Source organism: Chlamydomonas reinhardtii, chromosome 6, assembly GCF_000002595.2.
Source record: "Chlamydomonas reinhardtii strain CC-503 cw92 mt+ chromosome 6, whole genome shotgun sequence".
Lineage (NCBI taxonomy): Eukaryota > Viridiplantae > Chlorophyta > Chlorophyceae > Chlamydomonadales > Chlamydomonadaceae > Chlamydomonas > Chlamydomonas reinhardtii.
This window is the reverse complement of record NC_057009.1, coordinates 8,587,616-8,610,655: the sequence shown is the minus strand read 5'-3', so window position 1 is coordinate 8,610,655 and position 23,040 is coordinate 8,587,616. Positions and strand designations below refer to the sequence as shown.

At 62.1% G+C, this 23,040-nt stretch overlaps 5 protein-coding genes across 5 annotated transcripts; 2 read left to right on the top strand and 3 right to left on the bottom strand.

Moving 5' to 3' along the window:
* The first annotated feature begins 2,985 nt into the window (after positions 1–2,985).
* CHLRE_06g309000v5 (uncharacterized protein) lies at positions 2,986–5,874 on the top strand. Its single transcript, XM_001691161.2, has 6 exons — positions 2,986–3,196; positions 3,288–3,421; positions 3,787–3,923; positions 4,113–4,267; positions 4,465–4,732; positions 4,884–5,874. The coding sequence occupies exons 1-6, from the start codon at positions 3,058–3,060 to the stop codon at positions 5,059–5,061; spliced, it is 1,011 nt and encodes a 336-aa protein (XP_001691213.1). The 5' UTR covers positions 2,986–3,057; the 3' UTR covers positions 5,062–5,874.
* A 519-nt stretch (positions 5,875–6,393) lies between these two features.
* On the bottom strand, positions 6,394–9,975 carry CHLRE_06g308950v5 (uncharacterized protein). The gene is made up of 8 exons (XM_043063757.1): positions 9,654–9,975; positions 9,444–9,520; positions 9,154–9,257; positions 8,849–8,949; positions 8,562–8,611; positions 7,892–7,961; positions 7,516–7,633; positions 6,394–7,278 (listed from the first exon to the last, which is right to left on the bottom strand). The coding sequence occupies exons 1-8, from the start codon at positions 9,706–9,708 to the stop codon at positions 7,224–7,226; spliced, it is 630 nt and encodes a 209-aa protein (XP_042924463.1). The 5' UTR covers positions 9,709–9,975; the 3' UTR covers positions 6,394–7,223.
* Positions 9,976–10,123: 148 nt separating this feature from the next.
* On the bottom strand, positions 10,124–15,995 carry CHLRE_06g308900v5 (uncharacterized protein). Its single transcript, XM_043063756.1, has 10 exons — positions 15,396–15,995; positions 14,966–15,046; positions 14,435–14,587; positions 14,017–14,108; positions 13,641–13,731; positions 13,060–13,363; positions 12,682–12,788; positions 12,235–12,360; positions 11,761–11,851; positions 10,124–11,197 (listed from the first exon to the last, which is right to left on the bottom strand). Exons 1-10 carry the CDS (start codon positions 15,780–15,782, stop codon positions 11,004–11,006), a joined length of 1,626 nt encoding a protein of 541 aa, XP_042924462.1. The 5' UTR covers positions 15,783–15,995; the 3' UTR covers positions 10,124–11,003.
* Positions 15,996–16,105: 110 nt separating this feature from the next.
* CHLRE_06g308850v5 (uncharacterized protein) lies at positions 16,106–19,091 on the top strand. The gene is made up of 4 exons (XM_001691162.2): positions 16,106–16,426; positions 16,576–16,673; positions 17,409–17,682; positions 17,919–19,091. The coding sequence occupies exons 1-4, from the start codon at positions 16,220–16,222 to the stop codon at positions 18,048–18,050; spliced, it is 711 nt and encodes a 236-aa protein (XP_001691214.2). The 5' UTR covers positions 16,106–16,219; the 3' UTR covers positions 18,051–19,091.
* Positions 19,092–19,165: 74 nt separating this feature from the next.
* CHLRE_06g308750v5 (uncharacterized protein) lies at positions 19,166–23,015 on the bottom strand. The gene is made up of 7 exons (XM_043063755.1): positions 22,527–23,015; positions 22,251–22,329; positions 21,943–22,065; positions 21,537–21,778; positions 21,085–21,321; positions 20,059–20,798; positions 19,166–19,945 (listed from the first exon to the last, which is right to left on the bottom strand). The coding sequence occupies exons 1-6, from the start codon at positions 22,755–22,757 to the stop codon at positions 20,694–20,696; spliced, it is 1,017 nt and encodes a 338-aa protein (XP_042924461.1). The 5' UTR covers positions 22,758–23,015; the 3' UTR covers positions 19,166–19,945; positions 20,059–20,693.
* Positions 23,016–23,040: the final 25 nt, after the last annotated feature.

Below are 23,040 nucleotides of genomic sequence, written 5' to 3'. Positions count from 1 at the left end.
TAGCAGGCATGTGTTTCGGTGGGGGTGATGACAGCTGATTGGAAGTGGTGTCCTGCGGTGCGGCCTGCTGGGCACGGCGCGCTCGGCTACTATACAGCAGGCAGGGATATATGCGGGCAGGTGAGGGTAGTGGAGGAAGTGGCAGTGTGCATTTGATCCATTCTTGCAGGGATGTGCCCGTTCTTGCAGAGATGTGCGCATCTGCACATCCTAATGTGCAAAATTGCTGCACCACCCCTGATAAGTAGCGGAGCGCTGTGTCGCGCTCGCTACTTTGCGAGTTTCGTTCTGTCAGTACTGACGCCGTCGTCCCTGGCTACGCTCTATCTTTGCGTGGCTACACGGCGGTTCGGGCTCGCCCTCCTGCGGCGGTTCGGGCTCGCCCTCCCAACCCCGCACGAAGACCGCAGTTCTCTGCAGGGTTGCCTAGTACGCGACCCTCTCTCCATAATACGCGTATTAATACAGCGTACTAGGATTCCTAGTACAGTACGGTAAAATACGGTGCATAATACGCTGGGCCAGGAAATCCGGGGGCGAAGCCGACGCAAACACGGCACGCGTGCCCGCACCATGCCCGAATCGGTGTGAATTTGGATTTGCGCGGTCATAGTCTTCTAGCGGAATTTCCTTCAACTTATTATGCTCATATTGTTGTAAGAGAACACAGCTGCAGTGCGGAGAGCAGCCATGGTTCGCAAACTTCGACGGACATCCTTTCCAGCACCCCTCGCGCCCCTCGCCCAGCCACGGCGCTGCCACGGCCCACCCCGCTGGTTTCCCCAGCACAACGTATTTTTGGGCTGAGCCCCCTGAGCGAAGCGATCCAGGGGGGGCGAAGCCCCCCAGGATTGCCCCTGTCCGTGCGTGCGTGCGTGCGTGCGTGCGTGTGTGCCTGTGTCGACAAAAAGTACCATACTGGCACAAACCGCGAGTGCCACGTATTATTAATTGCAATTACCTATTGTAGAAAAATAGACGGCAGGGAAAACTCGGCCGGAGCGAGAAGCGACCTCGTGAGTCCATGGACATCTTGACTTTCTTCAGTTCGCGAGTATAGCTCTCGGCCCCTAAATATCTTACATCCATGTATCAAAACATGTCGACGACAAGCGTCTTGGGGCAGGAATGTCGAATTTGTTTGCAACAGCCAAACCATGCGTCCCCGAGCCTTACATGTGTCGCGGCCCGGGATCCCGCGCCCGAGCCCGGCTAGCCGTTTGCGGTGCTTGAGTGGGATGTGGGTGAGGTGCATTTGGGATATCATGGACCGTGAAGTGGCGTGGGTAAGGTGGCGTGGCGTGGCGGGGACAGGGCATGTCAGTGCCTCGGCACGGCGTTGGCATAGTGGCCAGTCCCGCTGGATGGGCTTGCAAGGGTGCTGTTCATGTCGCCGGTGCCCATCGTCACATCCCCTTGCGCTACATGGGGCTCAGCCCATTTTCCAGCTGTACAAAGCTGACACCCCTTGTCCAACGTACTAGCCGACGAGGGCAGCGTACAGTACGTAGTACAGTACGTAGTACATAGCACGCGTACTACGAACTAGGCAACCCTGGTTCTCTGCTTGCAGGTACCCTCTCCGGCGGCGGAGCCGCCCTCACAAATTGTAACACGACGCAATGCATGGAAACACATGTTAACTAAGAGAACGTCCCCGGTGCCCAAATACACCCGGCCTGATTGCAAACAGCATGTCACCGGTAATGCGTAGTCGTAGAGAAGTCGTGCTGGGGCAGCTGGGCTGATCGTGGCGAAGTAGGGCTGCGGCTGGGCTGTCAGAGAATGCTGTTGCGCTCTCCTGGTCGCCGTACCTGACCCCTACTGAAGGATGCGGGGCTGGAGCTCCCGCAGCTCAGTACGGCAAACCGCATACCACACCACCCTGCATGGCCTGGCCGCGGTCATTGACTGCCTCTCGCCAGCCAACACGCCGGCGGAACAGGCTGGGGTCCGTCAGCATTGCATCAGCAAGCGCTAGATAGGGCATGTCAACCCGTACGTTGCCTTGCGCGCGTGTTTCTGCTGCGGCAGCAACATCTGCGGTGTGCAGCCCCTGACTCGTGACCAAGTCTCACAAAACCGCCACTGCTGCAGCGATGGCAGTGCCTCCTGCTTGCCGCTCGCCATGTGCTCTTGGGCGTGATGGCAGTGCCGCGGCACACAACAGGGACACAGCACGGCGCACAGCACATGGCACACACTGCAGTGGCAGGCTGACGCTGCACATTGGCTGTCTGCAGTCTTGCTTGCGGCCCCTCCTAAATCTTGTTCCGGGCTCGCGGGTTAGCTCTCGCCAGTCCCCCAGCCCCCAGCACGCCTGCACTGTTGGCCCTGGCCCTGGCCCTGGTTTTCGTGGGACAGTTGTCGAGCAATGTCACTTCAACTCCTTGACGTTCGGGCGCATCATGTGTGAACCTACGGGGGCTCTCCTGGCGGTTGGGGGGTATACATTACGATACTATTTTTTAGGGGCCGACATTTGGGGTGAGTATTGAGTAGAGGGACGCCTGGACTGCGGTGCCTAGATGCGCGAGGCGGCAACTCGGCACGGTCAGCGCGTTTCGCCCCCCGCACCCAGGGCTGACCCGCTCGCTCGCTTGCGCCAACCGACCGAAGTTCAAACGTCAGCGTCGCGTCGAAACCCCAAATCATGCCGTCAGTAAGTCGGCAGCGGATGACACGGCACATGCAATGAGGTCAGCCTTTGTTCCAAGGACTGCACATGTGGGGCGAAAGGGCGCCGTCGACGGCGCGACTGCAAATGCAACCACCGCCGACAGCGCGAGCAAGCGGCCACAATTTTGTTCTACGCGGTTGCAGCATGCTCAATACGATGTGCAATTTTGCAGCGCATGAGCGCGCACGTTGGTGGGGTCTCCGACGTAGAGTAGGGCGGTTGTGTACGGAACATACAACGGGGCTCTGCGCGAACTCAATAAACTCCGCTGTTGGTGTGCAATTTTCAAACATCTGTAGCGGCAAGTACTGGCAATAGTCCAGGCTATAACGCAACGATTCAGGGCTAGACGCACAGTCGAGTTTAGACGCGCAAAGATGCAGACCACTATGACTCGCCCTTGCCTTGCCCAGCCCGTGCTGCGATCTCGTGTGCTCCGGTCGCCTATGCGGGTGGTTGCAGCGAGCGCTCCTACCGCGGTGACGACAGTCGTGACCTCGAATGGAAATGGCAACGGTGGGTCGCGACAAGGGCTTGCTGGAAAGGTGCTGTAACGTGTATTTATGTCAAAGGCTTGTGCTGACACAGTCGGCGCTCATGGATGCAGGTCATTTCCAAGCTGCTACTACGCCCGTGCCCCCTACTCCCGCTCCCGTCGCTGTTTCCGCGCCTGTGCGCGCTGTGTCGGTGCTGACTCCTCCTCAAGTGTATGAGAACGCCATTAATGTTGGCGCCTACAAGGTGCGCCGGGTGAAGGCGCCTGACGAAGCGCAAGATACATGGTGGATGCGTGGGAGGCTCACGGGTTCGCGATTTGCATGAGCCGGGTGGCATTTAATAGAGCGGGATAAGCAGTGTCTTTTCTGTCAATAAGACCATTCGGCTTTCAGGGCGTTTTCGCTTCCTTGGCAGCTCGCCCGCAGTCGGCAGTCAGTCGGCCCTGGTCTCTGTTCCGGGGCAACGTTTACCCCAGCTCCCTCCCCCCCCCCCCGCCGCCTCACAACTCTTCCCAGCACATGCTCATCCTCGATTAGCGCTGCAACCAGCCCCCACAATCAACTTTCTCACGCCCCTTCCCTAACTATAACTCCTGTATCCCCGTACAGGCCGGGCTAACGCCTCTGGCAACGTTTGTCCAGGGCATCCAAGCCGGTGCCTACATTGCGTTCGGCGCCTTCCTCGCCATCTCCGTGGGAGGCAACATCCCCGGCGTCGCCGCCGCCAACCCCGGCCTGGCCAAGCTGTGAGTTCCTGAGCCTTGGCCGTTTCCCTGATCGCCTGCTGTGCTGGCGCTGCCGCTGCGCCTGTTGTGCTTCTTCCCTCCCTCACATCATTCCAAAAAGCGCGGTTTGGCCGCACACACGCACGTCCCCAGCTGGCTTTTACCTCTTTCACAACCCTCCTTTTCCTATCGCTTGTCCCTCTCTTCCAGGCTATTTGCTCTGGTGTTCCCCGTGGGTCTGTCCATGGTGACCAACTGCGGCGCCGAGCTGTTCACGGGCAACACCATGATGCTCACATGCGCGCTCATCGAGAAGAAGGCCACTTGGGGGCAGCTTCTGAAGAACTGGAGCGTGTCCTACTTCGGTGAGTGCTACACCGTTGCTGCTGCTGCAGCCGCCGCCGCTGCTGCTGTGATGCAAACCAGCTGTAGAACTACGTTTTAACAGTTGACGCGCTTGCGATTCACCATGCCTAGTGTCTGGCTACCACCCCCCTACCATCACCACCACATCCTTGTATGTAACGCTCGCTCTCCCTCCCTCCTCCCCACCGACCCATAGGCAACTTCGTGGGCTCCATCGCCATGGTCGCCGCCGTGGTGGCCACCGGCTGCCTGACCACCAACACCCTGCCTGTGCAGATGGCCACCCTCAAGGCCAACCTGGGCTTCACCGAGGTGCTGTCGCGCTCCATCCTGTGCAACTGGCTGGTGTGCTGCGCCGTGTGGTCCGCCTCCGCCGCCACCTCGCTGCCCGGCCGCATCCTGGCGCTGTGGCCCTGCATCACCGCCTTCGTGGCCATCGGCCTGGAGCACTCCGTCGCCAACATGTGAGTCGCGCGGCTTCTTCTGGCCGCAGGCTAGTTGGGGTTGTTTCGGGGTGTGATGGCGTTGCATACTTCAGCTGTACAGTGTAGTGAGGCGTGCCACTGCCCACTGGCTGTGGAACCTGAACCTCACTGTTGCCGCACGGGTGCGCAGGTTCGTGATTCCTCTGGGCATGATGCTGGGCGCTGAGGTCACGTGGAGCCAGTTCTTTTTCAACAACCTGATCCCCGTCACCCTGGGCAACACCATTGCTGGCGTTCTCATGATGGCCATCGCCTACTCCATCTCGTTCGGCTCCCTCGGCAAGTCCGCCAAGCCCGCCACCGCGTAAGCCAGCTGCCGAAAGGCGGCTACAAGCTTCGCCGGTTAAGATGGCTGTAGCATAGCGGCGCTGCCGGCCGCAGGCTGTGGCGGCTGGCGGCTGCGCCGGTGTACGCGAGGTGATGCCGAGTGAAGTGAGGCGTTTCGCGGGGTGTTGCAGGTGTCTTGTTGTGGGTGTGATTTTTCGTCGTATTCACAGCTTCTGCCGGGCCTGCTGCATAACCTGCGGCGCGCCAGGGCGGGGTTGGGCACGCAGCCCGCTCTGCGAAGAAGAGTTTTGTTGCGGGTCACAAGAGAGACATAAGAATGATGCAAGCTGTGGGCACTTTATTTTACTGGTCTGAGTGTGTTATGCATCGTGCGGGGAAGTGAAGGTCGGCGTCAGCAAGCTCTTTACGCACACGCACAGGGTGTGCTCATGTGGTTTGATTGTGTGAGATTTGATAACGGCAGGACCTCAACACGCACTGCGGAACCGTACATACAGAGGAGAGAACGCAGGTGCGGCACTGCACACTTTGCAGGCCCACCCAAGTAGGTAGGCAGCACAGATTACACAGCACACTGGTGCTTGGCGTAGTGGGAATGACATGGGATAGGAGTAGTTGGGTAGACACACTAATAGCTGAGTTGGCACTGATATCAGACGCATGAGGCGTCGAAGTTGAGGCAGGTTGAGAGCTCGCGAAGATGAGACATACACAATCTTCAGCAGGTTAAAGAGTAGGGTTTGCTGCTCGACACAGTATCGGGGCACGACTCATGGCAACAACTGGTCAGGGACTGCGAGAGTCCCCGCGCTCCAGTGTAAACCGATGCACGTGTTTGCCAAGCCATGCTCCAACTGACCACGCGCCACCTGTGGGATAAGGGATTCGTGATGCACAAGAGAGAATATGGGGCCTTTCCCAGCCGAAACTGCCCCCTTCTGTAAGATTGGCCACCGCGCCCAGCAGTGCCTCTTCATTGGTGGTAACCAGGGGAGCGGTAGTCACGCTGTGCAGGCGGGGCTGGAGCTCTGTGCGTTGCCACGAGCGGCGGTTTAGTGGGAGGCAAGGTGGGGGACCTCCTTTGTCCGAGTTCCGTATGCACAGCTCGTGACGACACCCACTTAGCAGGAGAGGCCACCCGGGGATGGCGCGATTCCGAGTGAACTGACGCCCTCTGCTGCCTTAGGAGGGATCCTTGACGAGCCATCTCCCGTGTAGGCGGTCTTCAGTAGGTCTACAACCGGTCGGGGCCCCAGTACCGTATGCTCACACGCTTGCTTGGTTCCGCGCTGACGCCCTCACGACCCCAGTCAGGAGCAAGGCCAGCGCCAAATCGCAGCGACGAAGCAATCCACCAGGCGTTGTTACAGAGAGGTACAGCCCCCGCGCCGCACATCGTACTGCAGCTGAGTATTAAGCTATCGTCAAATTGTCCCCACCTTCCCCGGTCCCCACAAGCTCCCCGCCCCTGATCCAGTGCAATTCCTCCCCAACCTGACATGGGGCCACCACGGGGCAAGGGCAATGAAAGCATTCCAACGAACGATAAGGAAGTCGTAATGCTGTATGCCGCATCAGTCAACCATCACGTTTTTCACCTTTCACAGCTTTGCCACCTCTTCAAGCTCAAATCAAGTAGCGACTACACGCCGTTCCCTGTCGAAAGTCACGGGGCACACACACACACACATATGTACACACACACACACACACACACACACACACACACACACACACACACACACACACACACACACACACACACGACCAGCCAGAACGGGCTACGCCAGAAGTGTCCCCCAGCCCGGGCATGCCGCCCTCGTCCCATTAGGCTTGCTATGCAAGGTCACAACCCCCCACGCCACGGTCACAACCCCCGAGCTACGCGCGTGAGACGTACGGTGACACGACGAGCAGTGCAGCCGAGGCGCCCCGCCATCGCCTGGCCTTTATTGAACGCAAAAGCATTCCCGATAACCCAATGCCAGCGCATCACGACACATACCAGAACACACGCATACCATGCACATGCACACGAGCCCCCAACCCCCGACATCAACATTCCCCCCACAGCACTGCGGGCTCAGCCTCCCTCCAGGCCGCCGGCTGCGGCTGTCGTTGCTTCAGCCACACAGCAGCCACCCCTGCTCCTGCCGCTGCTCCCGCTGCTGCCACTTGTGCTTTAATCGACCTTCTTGGGGGCCGGGGGCTGGGCCTTGGGGATCTTGCTCAGGACGCTGCAGGCAGGGTTTTGTGTATGGTGGTCAGTCGGGAGCTGAGTGACAGCAAACAACGTTGGAAGCCATCACCACGCAATAGATGCCACACTGCCGTACTCCTCACACCTATTTCACCTCAAAACAGCCACTTCCCCGTCCCCTGCTCCACAGTGAGCCCAGCCCAGCCCAGCCCAGCCCAGCCCTCCCCACCACACCAGGAGTACTACCACAGCACCCAAGGCGCTGCTCACTCACTTGTTGTTGAAGGCGGTGACTGCCTCGTCCACCTTGGCCTTCACCACCGCCAGCACCTTGTCCACCTCGTCCTGCTTGGCCTCGTAGGCCTTGGGCAGCACGAACGCCAGAACCACCACTGCGACGGGGAGGAGAGGGGGCGGAGGAGGAAGGAAGGGCAAGAGGAGCCCGGGAGGTTTGTTCAGCAGCACGCCGTGAGGACGATGTACGGCATACGGTACCGTACGAGGCATAGGGGGCCAGCAGGGAGGGGCCAGGCGGGCGTGGAGGCTCGACTGGTGTTTGCGCCTGTGAAAGGTTCAGCTGTCGCCCATGCGCGAGACCCGGCGCTGCCATGCCCGCACTTGCCGCCCGCGCCCGCCCGCGCCGCACTCACCCACGTACGCCAGAGTGAAGGGGCTGGCCAGGGCGAAGATGCGGCCGGCCGTGTAGGAGCCCACCACAACCTGTGTGCGCGCACGCATGTACAGTTTCAAAGATGTTGTAATGTGTGTGTGCGGTGGGGGGCTGCAAAGATGGTTGTAAAAGCGGTACAGGTTGAAGGGGGGAGTTGCCGTTCATGGGGAACGAAGTGATTGAATCACATGAAGTGCCGGGGGAGGGGGCCGGTCGGAGGTTTTGAAAGTGTTGGGGCACGGCATACCGTAATGTCATTGTGTCGCCCCGACGACACGCCTTGCGACCCTTGTGGGGGCAACGTTGTGGCACGGGGCAGCCAAGAGGGCGGCTGCAATGCCGTGGCGCCCGCGCTCAGGCACCGTTCCCTGCCGTTGCCGACGTCACGTCCTCGCTTCAGCACTGGCCTGGCGACACCTGTTCCCCCCCCTCCCTGCCTCACGGCCTCCAAGTGAGCATCGCTGCGACCGCAAAGCCCCACCCACGCCACGACAAGGTGCCCCTTTCTGCCAGCTGCCGCCCTGCCCTGGTCCAGCAAACCGCCGCAGCTGCATTTCCACACAGCCTCACAGCCACACAGCCGTGTGCCAACTGCGCAGCAGCAGCAGCAGCAGCTCCGCACAGCGCCACACACAGCGCCGCCCGCTCACCAGGGAGGAGGTTTTGAGGTCCTTGCCGCTGGCCAGCACACCCACGTAGCCTGCGTGCCGAGGGCAAACACACGCACGTCACAGCAGGATCCCCGCACGTCCTCACGCCTCGCTTCGCTTCAGGATTCAGTACTGGGCATGTACCGCTCCTCTACATCTCCGCCCGCCGCCCTCCTTGCTTCCTGCGCTCCCAAAAACCCCACACAGCACACGGCGCACATGCATCTCTACGCGCCGTACGAGCACACACGCAACGCGCGCCGGGTCCTACGGTACGCCGCACCCACCCAGGGCCTTGTTGACGACCGGCAGGGCTGCGTCCGCCACCTGGCGCGCCTGCTCCTGCGTCACGCCCTTGACCAGGAACTCGGGCACCGGGGGGCCAGAGCTGCGGGGTGCGTGCAGGCGGGGGCAGTTGGCGGGGAGACGCATGAGGTGGGGCATCAGGGGCAGCGGCATTCGCATGGCGGCATGGGGGGGGGCAGCCGTTCATGGAGAACGGGTGAAGCGGGATTGGCGCACAAGTCAAACCTTTCGCATGCACGTTGTCAACCCCTTGCGTCTTCCCTCGAGCACAGTCACACCGCCTCACCGGCTGACGAAGTGGCCCAGGTGCGACCACAGGAACAGCGCCAGGCTGATGATGCTCAGGAGGTAGCTGACAATGGTAAAGCCGTTGAACGGGTTGTACACGTACTGCGAGTGAGTGGGCCCGAGGCTAGGGTGAAACAGGTCCAAACGGGGCGACACGGTGGGACCAGGCAGCTGGGCAAGTTCAGTGTGGATACTCGCGGGCGTCCCTGGTGCGGCGCTGCGTGTATGCATGATATCCTGTGAGAGGGAGGTGGGAGCGAGCGCGGGGGTGCGAGGCCAGCCACTTACCGCGAGGTAAGCCGCAGTCGCTCCTCCGAAGATGGCACCGGCCTCCTTCGGCTTCCTCCACAGCACCAGGTCCTCGACTGTTTCAAGAGGTGCAAGGAAATGCATTAACGATGAAGAGCGCACAGGTCATGCCAGCAGATGCCCGCGACGCTGAACGCGGCCACAATACAATCAATCAGGCCGCGACTTGCAGTGAAACGCTTGACTCACCATCCTTCGGCAGGAATGGTAGGTTCACCGGCTTCTTCACTGGAGCTGTCGACATGGTTGCTGCGAGCAATGCGGATAGCGGGGTCTAGGTCGAGGTCGAGGAAGTTGCAGATGGTGTCGATGTCGAGCGAGTAACTGGATATAAGAGCCAAACCGAGCAATGAGAGTACAAGTGAGTTCTGCGTATGTCAGACAGCGTCTTGCTGGTGAATTGGGTCCATGTCTGGGTGAAAGGGTTTCGGTCGCATGGCTGATTCGCAGCTTGGGCAACGCCAGGGCTCCCGACAAGCCTCAACTACATAGCAACTTGTGCAAAATGAGACAGATACTGCCGCGGCACCTGGCGAACGTAATCCAGTCAAAGGGCCGCAAGGGGCCGTGTGGGCCCTCAGGCCTTCCACCAACCCGACGCTGCCCCCGACCCTCCCCTGCCCCCGACAGCCCCCGGACGGTCTTGCCACGGCCGCCCCCACTGAACCTCCTCAGAAAGACCACCAAGAGGCCGCCCAAGCACAGCCGTCGCCGTCTCTGCCTACTCTGACACAGCGGCACCAACTGCATTGCGGGTTCAGCTGCACCCTACGTGTCCCATCACACACCAACCTGCCGTAACCCTGTCCCATCGCACATGCATTGCGGATTGGCGGGGCTGCCTGACGCAGTCCAGCGCAAGTGCGCAACGCCGCTGTGCTGTTGCTACTGTCCCCGTAACCCAACGATGCCGCTGTACCACATCAGCACATCGCCTTCCATTGCTCGCACACCGTGGTCCGTGGGCCAAACACGTTTACAGGCAAGCACGCCTGTGATTGTGCACGTCCCCACATGCACTTCCGCATGAGCCTGCCCGACTTGCGGTATTACGGTAACATTCAGTACTCGAAACGTGTAAACCTGCAAAACCTGCGCCCACTTGGCCGCGGCGCGACCGAAGCGAACCTACCTTTCGTCACAGCCTGTCCTCTTGCCCAGCGCTAGGCAAGCTCAAGGCGAGGAACCATTCTAGCAGGCACACCATAAATCTCTGCTTACGTTTTGTCCGGTCGACCCGCCGCCATCGGCTAACTTACCATTGGCCTTAGCCCTCAATTCCGCTTACTAACACCGGTGCCAAGCACCCACCACGGCACCCGTGCACCTTACTCCAACCACTCCGCTCAAAAGCACCACCTGCCATCAACCCCGCACTGCCAGCATCAAGCCTGCGAGGTCATGGATCCTTCCCCATCCCCGCAACGCCCCGTGCAACTTCCCTCTACCTGCCTAGAACCCCACTCACCACGTGCCTGCATACCCCCCCACCCACGCCAGGCCGCTGCCACCCCTCCGCCGCCGCCATCCCCCCCCGCATCACGCCACGCTGCTGGCCGCGAAGCCCAGCTGCAGCCCGCGCTTGACCCGGTCGTGCTCCTGGCTGCTGAGCAGCACGCAGTAGTTGGCCTCGAAGCGGCCGAAGGGCGTGGGCAGCACCAGCCCGGTGCCGCAGCTCCAGCGCCAGCTGCTGCCGAACTCCGACAGCAGCTCAGAGGGCGAGCGGCCCGTGCCTGGCGGGTAGGGCGGGTGGAGGTGAGGAAAGGCGGGTAGGGCGGGCGGAGGTGGGGAAAGGCGGGTGCGGTGGGTGGAGGGGGGAAAAGGCAGGAGGGTAAGGGTGGTAGCAGCATCGTGAGGGTCGTGGCGTGGTGGGGTGGTTAGGGTAGGATACTCCAGAGCAGTGGGGTTTGCGTTGTTTGTCATGGCGTGGCGGGGGGCGCACACTGGACCTGGCGCCGTCATCACGTGGGGCTGTGCTGCAGACCGCGGTCCACCGGCCTCGGCCACCTCCATTCCACTGGAAGCCCGGTCACCACACGCCGCCTCTGGCCTCGTCCTGTGCCCCAGTGCCCTCTGCTGTCCATCCTCCTGACCACCTCTCTGCCCAGCCCGCCGCCCCGCGCCGCTCACTCCGCAGCCCAGACCCCTCGCCTTTTACAACCGCATCCCTCACCGCCCCTTCCAGCAATTCGCAGTGTAGCCCAGCGCACTTTGGCTTTCATTTTGGGTTTGGCCTAGTAACCCCCGCCCGTCGCCACCGCCCCCCTCGCCCCGCTCCCCGCGCCTCCGCACCCACCCGCCAGCTGAATGACGTTGCCGCCGTTGACGAAGGCGTGGCCGTGCAGCCGCAGCAGCTTGAGCGCGGGGTGGGGCAGCTGGAACATGAGCTGTGGGGGGCATGGAGGGGAGGGGGGTTGCAAAGATTGGTACAGAGAAGCGCAGCGAAGTACACAGCAGGGGGAGGGGAGCAGGGGGAGGGGAGGAGTAGTGGAGAGGGTGAGAGGGGTTGAGTCGCCAGAGTGCTGCCGGCCGCATGGCACTCCGAGTTTGTGCTTGGTACGGCACCACACTAAAGCAAAGCTGTCCCGCCCCATACCCTTAGGTAGACGCCGGGTGCCCGTAGCCAATGTATGGCTATGCCAGTACGCCAATACCCTGTCCCGCACCACCGTGGCCACCCACACTGGCGACCCCGGGTCCCACCGCAACCTGCGTCTAGTGGAAACTGCCCCCGGCCCACCACACACTCCCCTGCGCGACCGACCCTCACCGAGGCGAAGATGGACGTGTAGGCGTCTCCGCCCAACGCGTCCCGGCGCGGCGCCGCGGAGGCCGAGTCGGCGGCGGCGGCGGCTCGGCCCTCTGGCGGCCGCCGCACGTCCGTGGGGCCCACACCCTGCGGCCGCAGGGGCAGAGCGTGAGGGGGAGGGAGGTCTGTCGATTCGGAAGCCTTGTTCTACATCTAGACGCAGAGCGCGATGGGGCCTCAACTTGTTTGCACGGCTCCAGTTGGTGTCAACACGCGATGGTCAGAGTGGCGGTCAGTGACCGGACTTCGGCGGCAAGCCAGCACCTGTGCAAGCGCCTCACACCCTCACACCGCATCCGCCCCAGCCCCACATCTACACATCCACACACACGCACACGCCTACCTCTCCCTCGCATGCCCCCCCACGCCCCGGCGCTCCCCACCCCGCCCCGGCCCCGCCATCCCCACCTTGTACTTGAAGCCACGCAGCGAGGAGGGCCCGCCCAGGAAGAAGCGGTCGGCGATGCAGGTGGGCCGCGTCAGGCCGCCCTCGGGCCCCCACGGCAGCAGCAGGCCTGGGCAGGGCGGCAGGCAGCGCGGCATGGGGTCCAGGCCAGCATGGCTGACAGCAGCAGTGCGCATGTGTGCTCCTCACAGGCTACCGGCGCGCTGCCCTAGCCCTCATGTGCGCTGCGCCGGCGTGCCACGTTCGCTGACTCACCAACCCTGACCCGGCCGCACGCCTGACAGCACAGCGCCTCAGCCCCTCACCACACCACGCCCCACCCCGGTACGACACATCAAGACGCTGGCCACGACAGCCCCGACCCCCGCCACCCGCCTCACCCGCGCTGGCTCCCACGCTGAACACCACCGCCCCGGTCTCCTCCATGGGCACATTGGCCACCGCGTCCACCTGCTGCCGCACGTAGCGCAGCTCGCTGCTCGGCCCACTGCCGCCTCCGCCCACGCCCACACCGGCCCCCGCGCCCGCCCCCGCCGCCGAGGGGGGCAGCAGGCCCGCCAGCTCTGTGGTGGCGCGCACCGCCCAGCCCGCGCCGCCCAGGGTGGCCGCCGCGCCGCCCGCGCCCGGCTGGCGGCGGTCCAGTGTGGCGGTGTAGCGCAGCGCGGACAGCAGGTAGTCGCCCATCTGGGGGGGGGCGTGTGGAGGGGGCGGGGGCTTAGGGGTTTGCGGGGGGGGGGGGTAGCAGAGGGAGCAGACCGGATGCAGGCCGGGGGGGGGGGGACGGATGCTTGGAAAAGCCATACAGGATGCAGGGGGGCCGGAGCTGAGGGGGCAGATAGAGCAGTGACAGCGGAACGACGGAGGGATCTGACACCAGCACTGCACCGCCCCCACACTGCCCGTTGTACCCTGCCAGCCGGCCAACGCCCTCCCTGTCCCCCCGCCTGTCCCGGCGCCGTACCTGCCCCATGACTGCGCGCGAGGCGGAGCGGGAGGGGTCCAGCAGCCGCCGCCAGCCCAGCTCGTACTCCAGGCCCTGGCTGCCGTCCATGCTGCAGGGAGCGCAGGGCGTGGTGGGCGGGTTGGGAGAGGCGGGCGGTTTAGACATGGTGGGTTGGGCGTGGTGGGCAGTTTGCAGTGGGTTTCACGTTCGCCTCATCCGCCAAGACTGAGCTGCTAACGCTGCCGCGTACGTGCCAGTCACACGTCCGGCCGCCGCCCTGCCTGTCGCGCCCAGCCCCACCAAATCCACCTCGCCCCACTGCCTCTCCACCCTCCCGCCGCAGCCCGACCCCATCATACTCGCCCCACCACCCCCCGGCCGCCTGCTGCCCCACCTCCTGAGCGCCACCACCGCCCCCCGCAGCTGCTCCGTGTAGGAGGACGACTTCTGGTTGTTGCGGAACAGCTGGGAGCCGCGCAGCTCCAGCTGGGGTGGGGGGAGGGGTGGTGTGGCGTGGGGAGGTAGCGTTGCACAAGGGCGCAGGGCGGCAGGTCACAGGCTAGTGCAGGGTCTCAGAAGGTGGCTTAGGTCACAAGATGCGGACCGTACTAGCCATATCCGCTGCTCAAGCCCGCCCCTTTGGAACCCCCACAAATGATTTGCACAACATGGCATCCGTCGCGTGTGATCCTGCAGATGGCCATGCGGTACTCATTACATCCCCCATTAGCATCTCATGCCCACAAGCTATTTCCTTGGGCTCGGGTAGATAACCGCGTCCCACATGCGCCGACCCCCACACACCCACGCACCGTGGCCGGCAGCCCTCCCACTCGCGGCTGCTTGAAGGCCACGCTGGCGGTGTGGCTGTTCTCCATGCCGTACTCCACATTGGCGCTCAGAGCCTCGGCCCGCCCGCTGGCGTTGGTCAGGCCCGCGCCCAGCTCGAAGGTGGACTCGCCGCCCTGTGGCGTTGTGCACCGGCGCGATGGGATGTTGCGGGAGGGCAGCCATCAGTCAGGGCGGCGTGACGTGCTCTGTTGCACAGTGCCGCGCCGTGCCGTGCCGCGTGGTGGGTTCATTGGCACTGGGCGCGGTCCGCGGTGCCTACGAGCCCATTGGTGCGTGCCCGCCGGCTGTCGCGGAGCGTGCCCCTCTGCGCCGCGTCATGCGCTCCACCTCCAACCACCAACCAAACCCCTCCAACCACCAAGCAAGTCCCAAAACACCTGGAGGGCTCCTTCTCCCTCACGTAAGCGTCCACAACAAGACCACACAACCACACATCAAACACACACCACACACACACACACACTCTCTCTCTCTCTCACAGCCACACGCACCTGCACGTAGGTGGCGGCACGCAGCTTGAACCAGTTGGACTCCTCCACCGCCAGCTCCACCGTGCAGGCGGTGGGGTCGTCCTGGGGGAGGGGGCAGGGAGCGGCACACGGGTGCGTGGTAGAGGATGTGCAGAGTAGGAGAGCAAGGCAAGGCGGGCGTCACAGGGCGGAGAGTTGCGCAGGACTGCGGCGGCGGGTCATGCCACCATTGTTTGTGGGCGTTAGCGTGCGGGCCCGCGATCCCAGCCATTCCAACAGGCACACCGGACATAGGGTAAGTGACGCGCCGCATGTTGCTGACCCGTTCTTGTACCTGTACCCGACCTTCACGCACGTGCACGTGCCGCACAGCTCGGTTCAGCATCCTACAGTCCCGCTCCCTCTGCCCCCAGCGCCCTCTCTTCCCCACCCCGCTGCTGCTGCTGCTCACCAGCGGCTCCTCGTGTGCCAGCATGCTGACCCCCGTGAACACGCCCAGCTGCCGCAACCGCTTGCCCGCCGCCTCCATCTCCTCGTGCACCTCCGCCAGCGTCTCCGCCTTGTAGATGGGCTCCAGCTCGCGCTCTATCAGCGAGGCGCGCGTGCGGAAGGTGCCACCGTTGAAGCCGTCTTTGCGCTGGTTGATCTGTACCACGTGACAGGGCTTGTCCTTTATCTGCTCATACAGCGCCTCATAGTCCACGACGCCGTGGGGCCCGCCTGCGGCCGGCGTCGCCGCAGCGCCGCTCGCCCCCGCGCTCGATCCCGAGGCGTCGGCAGCCGCCGGGGACGCCGATGCAGCGGTCGCCGGCGCGGGCTCCGCCTCGGAAGACGTCATGGCGTTCCGACGCAAACAGGCTGATGGGTGGGTGGTCAGCCCGCTAGCCTAGAAATGCGAATGGCAACAAGTACTGAAGCTGTAATGACTGTGTAGCTTTGCTGGGAAACAATGCGAACATGCAGCGCTCGTTGTTTTGTGATTCTATGCGCAGGGTGGACGCATGCCACGCCCAACGCCTACAAAAGATACAAAGTCTCGTGCTGCGCCTGTAGTACGTATGCACCGGCAGAACAGTCGGGGAACGAGGGGACGGGCGCATGAGCGCGGGATTGTTCGCAACTCTTCAGCCCGAAATTTGACGCTCAATTGTTGGAGCACATCATTTCTGCTATATTATTCTTCTTTCTACTGCTTTTGTTCGCCCAGCGGCTTGTCCTGCGTGTTGCACTCGTCTCCCGCTAGATCCGCCCTCCTTCCAACTCCTTTCAGCAAAAATGGCTGACGATCTAGATGATTGGGAGACGGCTGACATTGAGTCAACCCTCTCCAAGCCGGCGCCAGCTCCTGCCAAGCCGGCGCAAACCTTTGAGACAAAGGGCGAGGCCATCCGCGCAAAGATCAATGGCCCGGACATGTCCCAGTTCGAGGACGAGGACGCCAACTTCTCCGCGCCCGTGGAGCACAGCGTGCCCGCGCCGCAGGTGCGCAATCGCGGGCGAGGCCCAGTCGCTGGCCCAGCTGCTTGCTTGCGTGGAGTGGGTATGGTATCTTTGGAACGGCCAGCACGCCAGGGGCGCGACCGACCGGCTCCAACTGAGCCCACGATTCCATGGATTCCGTGTCCACGCAGCCCAAGAAGAAGGAGGAGAAGAAGTTTCGGGAAGAGCGCATCAACCCCGACGACGTGCCTCTCGACGACCCTGTGCTGGAGAAGCTTCGCCAGCAGAAGTGAGCATAAGGAGTGGTGTCAGGGCTGGGGAGCCAGACCGGGTTTTGGCGGGACGGGTGTTGCGTTGGCGCTCCAACGGCCGTCGGCTGCGCTCGGTGGGGCTGTGGCTTCTTATGCACCTCAGTCATGCGATAGATGACACAACGCTATCACCTGCACGCTGTCAGCTTGGTTTGTGAGGAGGCCTGTCGGGGACGGCCGTCCAGTTGAAGGGCGGGGGGCTAGCATACGGTATATGCATGCGCACCTGGCGCAACGCACCTGGTTGCCATGCGAAGCTGTCAACCTGGCTAGCCCAGCTCTATGTCGGAGATGGGCGGTCGCTCCACAAGCAGAATCGAACGTCCGGGATGTGTGCGCTGTTTTGGGCTTGAACTGGGTCAAGCAGCAGAGGCAGAGTCTGGTTGACCCGGCCACTCCAGCACCTACGGGATGTGGGTCAAGGTCGGAGTCGTCGCATCTTGCATGCCGGTTGCGTTGCTGGGTCAAACATCCGTGCTGGGCCATGGTGCACGTAGATGGTTGCGTGCATTACGTGTGCAGCGCCTAGGGTTGCACCGTTGCCGTCTGTGATGGTCCTCACGCACGCCGGGTCGTGCACACACTTGCAAGCGCTAGTGTACGGCGCTCCAACTGCCAACACAAGCCCTGTACAGGCTACCGCTACTGCAATACTGCATCCCTCTAAGCCCGAATGCACATTCCGGTGCCCCCTTTCCTCCCCGCGGCGGTAGGCTGGTAGAGCAGGCGGACTACGAGGCCGCGCGGGAGCTGTTCGGCGGCGTGTCCACTCTGAAGCCCCTGGAGAGCTACATGCCCAAGACGCTCAAGGAGTTTGAGGACTTCGCCGCTGAGCTGGTGTCCCGCCACGTGGTCGAGCACGGGGAGAGCAAGCACTACAAGGCGTTCATTAAGGCGCTCATCAAGGCGGCAGTGGAGCCGCTGGGGTCAGAGGAAGTCAAGGACCTGGAGACCTGCCTGGCGGGCGTGCGCGCTGACAAGATCAAGGTGGGTGGGGGGGTGCGAGATGGCGGGTGGCGGTGGATGGGACGGCGAGTCGAGAAGGAGGCTATGCGGGTAGGCGTGGATGGGCCACATTGCGGGTCACTGGGCCAGCACAAGCGAAATGAGGTGGTGGATTGAAAGCTGGCGCCGGGGCGAGAGCATCACCAAATACCCGATGTGGGTCGGCTGGGGCCTTACATGCCCGGCGCTGCGCTTCCTGCCCTTTGCAACCCCTGCAGAAGAAGAAGGAGGAGGAGGACAAGAAGAAGGGCGGCAAGAAGAACCTCAACATGGGCAAGAAGGGGTTGTCGGCGGGCCTGGACGACTACGTGTACGAGGATAACCTGGACAACGATGACGACTTCATGTAAATTGGCAGAGACATGCGATGACTTGACGGCAGCGGCGGCATGACGTGACATATTAAACGGAGGGCGTGACGAGTGAGCGGCGCAGCGGAGGTGCTTGGAGCGGCATAGAACCGGTCTGCGTGGCGGCAGGAGGGCACGCGGAGCGCACGTGCGGGAGCTGCGGAGTGGCCAGCGCCAGCGCGCAAATTGGATGCGTGCAGATGCATTACCAAACAGGCTTGCAGCGGGCAGCGGTGGCCATTAGAGACATTTAGGGTGTAGCAACGGGCGGTTGCTGGTATGAGAGCAGGGAGGGTTGCGAGGATAGGGAGACAGGACTGCCGGCTGGTATTTGAGGGAATGACTATTAGAACGCAGCAGTTTTGATCGCTTCACGTGACTAGAGCACGGCTGGGTGTGGAGTGTCATGGCACGTGCATCTGCGCTCGGCAGACGCCGGTTGCTGTCTGCATGCGAAGGCTGAAGCATTGGCATTTGGGTCGGGTGAAGAGTCCTGAAAGCAGCGCGGTGATGTGACGGACTTCCTGGTGTGCTGATGGCTGTCATGTACGCCGTGGCGAATGCTCAGGCGGACGATCAGGCATGGGATGGGGCCACCCACTGGGTACGCTAAGCACCTGAACTGCGCCTGTCGAGCTTGTAAGGCAGTGGCCAACGAGCCTTTGGGCCATCCATCCGCATCGTTATTGACGTGCTTTGCGAAACTAGTGCAAACGCAGACCAGAGCATAAGGCGTAGTCGGCTTGCAGGCGACACGGGAGCAGGCCAGTCAGTAGCTCAAGCTAGCTCACATGTTACCACGTAACCGACGATGAACGCTGGGGACGTCCGGGCCCACGCTGGGGACGTCCGGGCCCACGACTGGCTGACAGAAAGGAGGCTATGTACTGGGACGGCTGGTGTGGTCACCCGCATCGTGTACGGTATTTGTGTGCACACGTAGCTGACGGAGGCAGGGATGCTGGACAGCTGGAGGCAGGGACGCAAGCCCGCTTCAGGTCAGGAAGACGACGCGTGCGCTGCTCAAGACATGCTCAATACCACACCGGGCCGCCAGCCACCGGTGCAACTGCCCGACAGCCCTAGCATGGCAGCCCTGCACACCCGATCCTTTCAACAGTTAGTCATTACATGGCGTTCAGTGTTCGGAGTACAGAAGGACGCTGTATTGGCTACAGCACTGCATGCGCTGCAGCGGCACCTGCCCAAATACAATGCGGCCACTACGTGTACAATGCGGCCACTACTTCCGGTACCATTGAGACTCACGCGCTCACGCGCTGCAACCCTGCTCACGCTGAATGCGCGCTTCTCGACAATCCTCTGTTGCTCCTTAATTACGATGACAGCGTCTAGCCGCTTTTTTCCGCGTTCCGCGTTCCTCCCCACTCAAATGATGTGGTACTCAATGCAGGACAAGGCGCCCGCATGACCATGGCTTGCCGTCATGCTCTCCTACCGTACACTTCCTACCAGGGGTGCTTCTACGTTACACTGTACATACCGCACTCCATGACGACACGAACTGCTGTAAATCCCCGCACAATGCGTGTTTGTATGTGCGCATGCACATCCAAACTGACTTGCCTCTCTTTGTTTTATGATATGCCTGGTAACGGCGCCTGACGCGCCTCGTCGCGCACGCACGCGTAAAGCACCCACTCGCCCATAGCTCATACTACCCTGCCCAGTCCATACTAACCTGCCTCAGTCCATACTACCCTGCCTCATACTCAGCCGCATACTAAGCCCATAGCCGGCCATAGGCGACCGTCTCAGGCTGTCGCACTCGCTTCAAACATGCGTGTTCAGGGCTGCTCCTTGTCACCGAAGGCCCCCGCCTTGTACGCGATGAAGAACGTGACAATGACGAGCACTCCTACACCGTACGCAATCTGCAGGTACGCGGTGCACGGGCTCAACAGCGCGCAGGCGGGAAAGCGGGGAGCAGGGCCGAGAGCGACGTTGGTGTGAAGGACTGGAGGACACGCCCGGCGCAAGTACTCACAATCTTCTCCACAGTTTGCTTCGCCAGCGATCGCTTCTGCGATATATGCTCACGGGCAACGGTGCTACGCACCCCAGCGCCAGCCTCCTCGTCCGTTTGCGCTGGCATCAGAACTGCATGCTAAAGTCTTGCCTGCTACAGGTTGGCTGCCACGTCTGTAAGCTGTACAATCAAGGATAAGAGCATTTTATTAAGGTACCGTGTGTTGCTCCGGAGTCTGGGCTCGCCTGAGTTCAACCCGCCTCGCCTCCTCATCTGTGTGCCACCGCGGCCCAATCATCGTGCCACCGCGGCCCGAGGGCATCCCATCCTTAACTCCACCCAGGCCATCACCCTCCGTGGCCACTTGAAGGACCAAGACGTATGAGATTGCAATCGCAATGCTATTGATTGCATCAATCGGTGCGCAAGTTGTCGAGAGCACACGCCGTGCCCACACCCGAACCTTGCCCACCATGGTCTCCCCAAGCTGGTTGCTATGGAGCTGTGATCTCCATCCTATGTCACGTCAAACCTCAACTTAAAGCATCACACTTCTTGGATATAGTTATTATGCACCATAGTTTCTGTGTGCCGCTTACATGGCATGCACGGTCGCACGCACTGCCTAGCATAGTCGCCTCCCGCCCTCTTCTCTACTGCGGCATAACCTGTCGGCGCTGGTACATGTGAATCGCGAACAGCCACTCGACCACGTGCGCGCCCGCTATGGCCAGGTGCATCAGCTGCTGCGCCGAGCCCTGCAGCCAAAAGAAAGCGGAGGTCGGTTGCATAAGCACAGGGGCGGGGGAACGGGTCATGACTCTGGGTTGTTTGGTACCGGCCCGACGGCATGTCCTGATGCCTGTCCTGGCCCCTGCCGGTCATATTATTCCGCCCCAACCCGGATGCCACAAGCCCGACCCCCCTTGCATTGGGTTCGGTTTAGTTTCGGCTGGTATCTACAACCCCCCAACCGTCTACCGTTTCCTTGACTGATCATGAATGTACCCCCCCCCCCTGCGTCTTTGCAGCTCAGCCACTTACCACCAGGTCGCACAGGCCGGGCGCGTATATGTCCGGGAAGGAGCTGGTGTACACAACGCCGCCGTACACGAAGCAGAACGCCACCGCCAGCGCGCACTTGGCGCCGTACAGCGGGTCCACCCCCAGAGCCGCCGCCACGGCCGGCCACACGCCGTCGGCGCCGGGGCCGTACACGGCGGCCAGGTCCTGGACACCGCGCAGCACCATGGGGAAGGTGTACACCAGCACCACCAGGCCCTGCAGGGGAAGGGAGGGAGAGGGTTGTTTCCACCAACCCAGGAGAAAGCACAAACAGGAGAGAGAGGGTTATGGGATGGAAGTGCAACGAGCGAGGAGGAGAACGAGGAACAGGATCTGAGAGGGGCTCTACTTCCTCTGCCCTTCCCTCAACATGCTTTTCCTCCCGCCATCTGTTCAGCCCTGCTCCCGATCCCACATCCCATCCCACGCACCACGTAACGGGTGTTGGCCTTCTTGTCTATGTCCGCGCCCGCCGGCAGCGCCGCCGCGTTGTGCCAGGCGTGCAAAGCCAGCCCCACCGTCACGGCGGTCAGCGCGGCGGCGGCGGCGGGCGGCATGACGAAGTAGGCGAGGCCCCAGGTGAGCGGTATGGAGGCCACGAATATGAAGGCCACGTCCAGCGCCCGCCAGTGCCGCAGCACCACAGGGCTGATGCACACGAACTGGTGGTAGCCTGGGGGCCAGCAGGTGCAGATGTGGTTGTTGTGGTTGGACCCGGGCCAGTGGACCTGGACATCGTATCCCTATCAACCTGGGTGCTGCTGCACCGCCCTGCAGCTGCACAGCTTGGCCGCATGCCGTCGCCCTTTCTGCGCGCCCTCTCGCCCCGCCGCTCACCCACTGTGAAGGGCAGGTGCACTGTGGGGCACAGCCACAGAGCCCAGAAGGCCAGCAGGTCCCAGCCCTCCGGCCGCAGCCGCGTCACCGTCCACCACAGCAACCAGCACGAGCACGCCCAGCCTGTGGGCCGTCATAGAAGTCACGCAGGCAAACGCAAGGTGCCGAGGCTTCAACGCGAGGCTTTGCTGCACCGGTATTGCAGACTTCTTTGTACGTATCTTTGCGTCGACGGGGTGGTCACCAAGCGCACGTGTGCATTTCATAGGCCCTTGCCCCATTCTCGAGATCGCTGTTGGGGGGCTCACCGAAAATCATGGTCCAGCTGTTGAGGGTTTGGTTGTGCCAAGTGAAAAGCGTCTTCATGCAGTCCATGTACGTGCCGCCCTGCATTCGTTAGCACGATCCGCAACGCGCATACTTAATGAGCTCAATGTGTCCACATGGTATGCGCCAAGAGCTCCAGCGCCCGCACTGTACTTGTCGCGCTGGTGATCCATCGATAAGTCCACGCACACGCAAGCTCATGCACCACCCCCACACCGCCCGCACGCGCTCCCCGACACGGTGCCCCACCGGCGCACCTGGCGGTACCCAGTCGTCACACCAGCAAGCCGTAGTCCGTAGGGCACCTCCCAATCGTGGAGCCCGGTCCGCATGGGCAGAACGACCTCGTGCATGTGGTCATGGTAGTGGCGCCTGTGCCCATGGCCATGTGGCGTGTGGGAGTCCGCGACCAGGTTCTGAACGGCTGGTCGCTCGTCCTTCGCGTTGCCGATGACTTCAGCAGCGTCAGTATCTGATGTTACTGCCATCGCGAGGCGCTCAAGTTCGTCAACACGCGCGAAGGTGTAAGCAACTCGAGGAATTTGACTTTGGTGCAAGCGATGTTGTTTGTGCACTTCACATATGCTGAGCTTGCCAAGAAAGCGTGCAGTGTATGTATACACAACTGAGTAGGGCGTCGCTTCGCTTTGCGGTTGCCGGTCGGCACCTTCCTGTCTCGCATGCAACGCGGTTGACGCGCTGCTAAGCCAACGAGCATAATGCGGCGGGATAGAGAGTCCTTATACATATATGCCTGGCATCACCAGAACT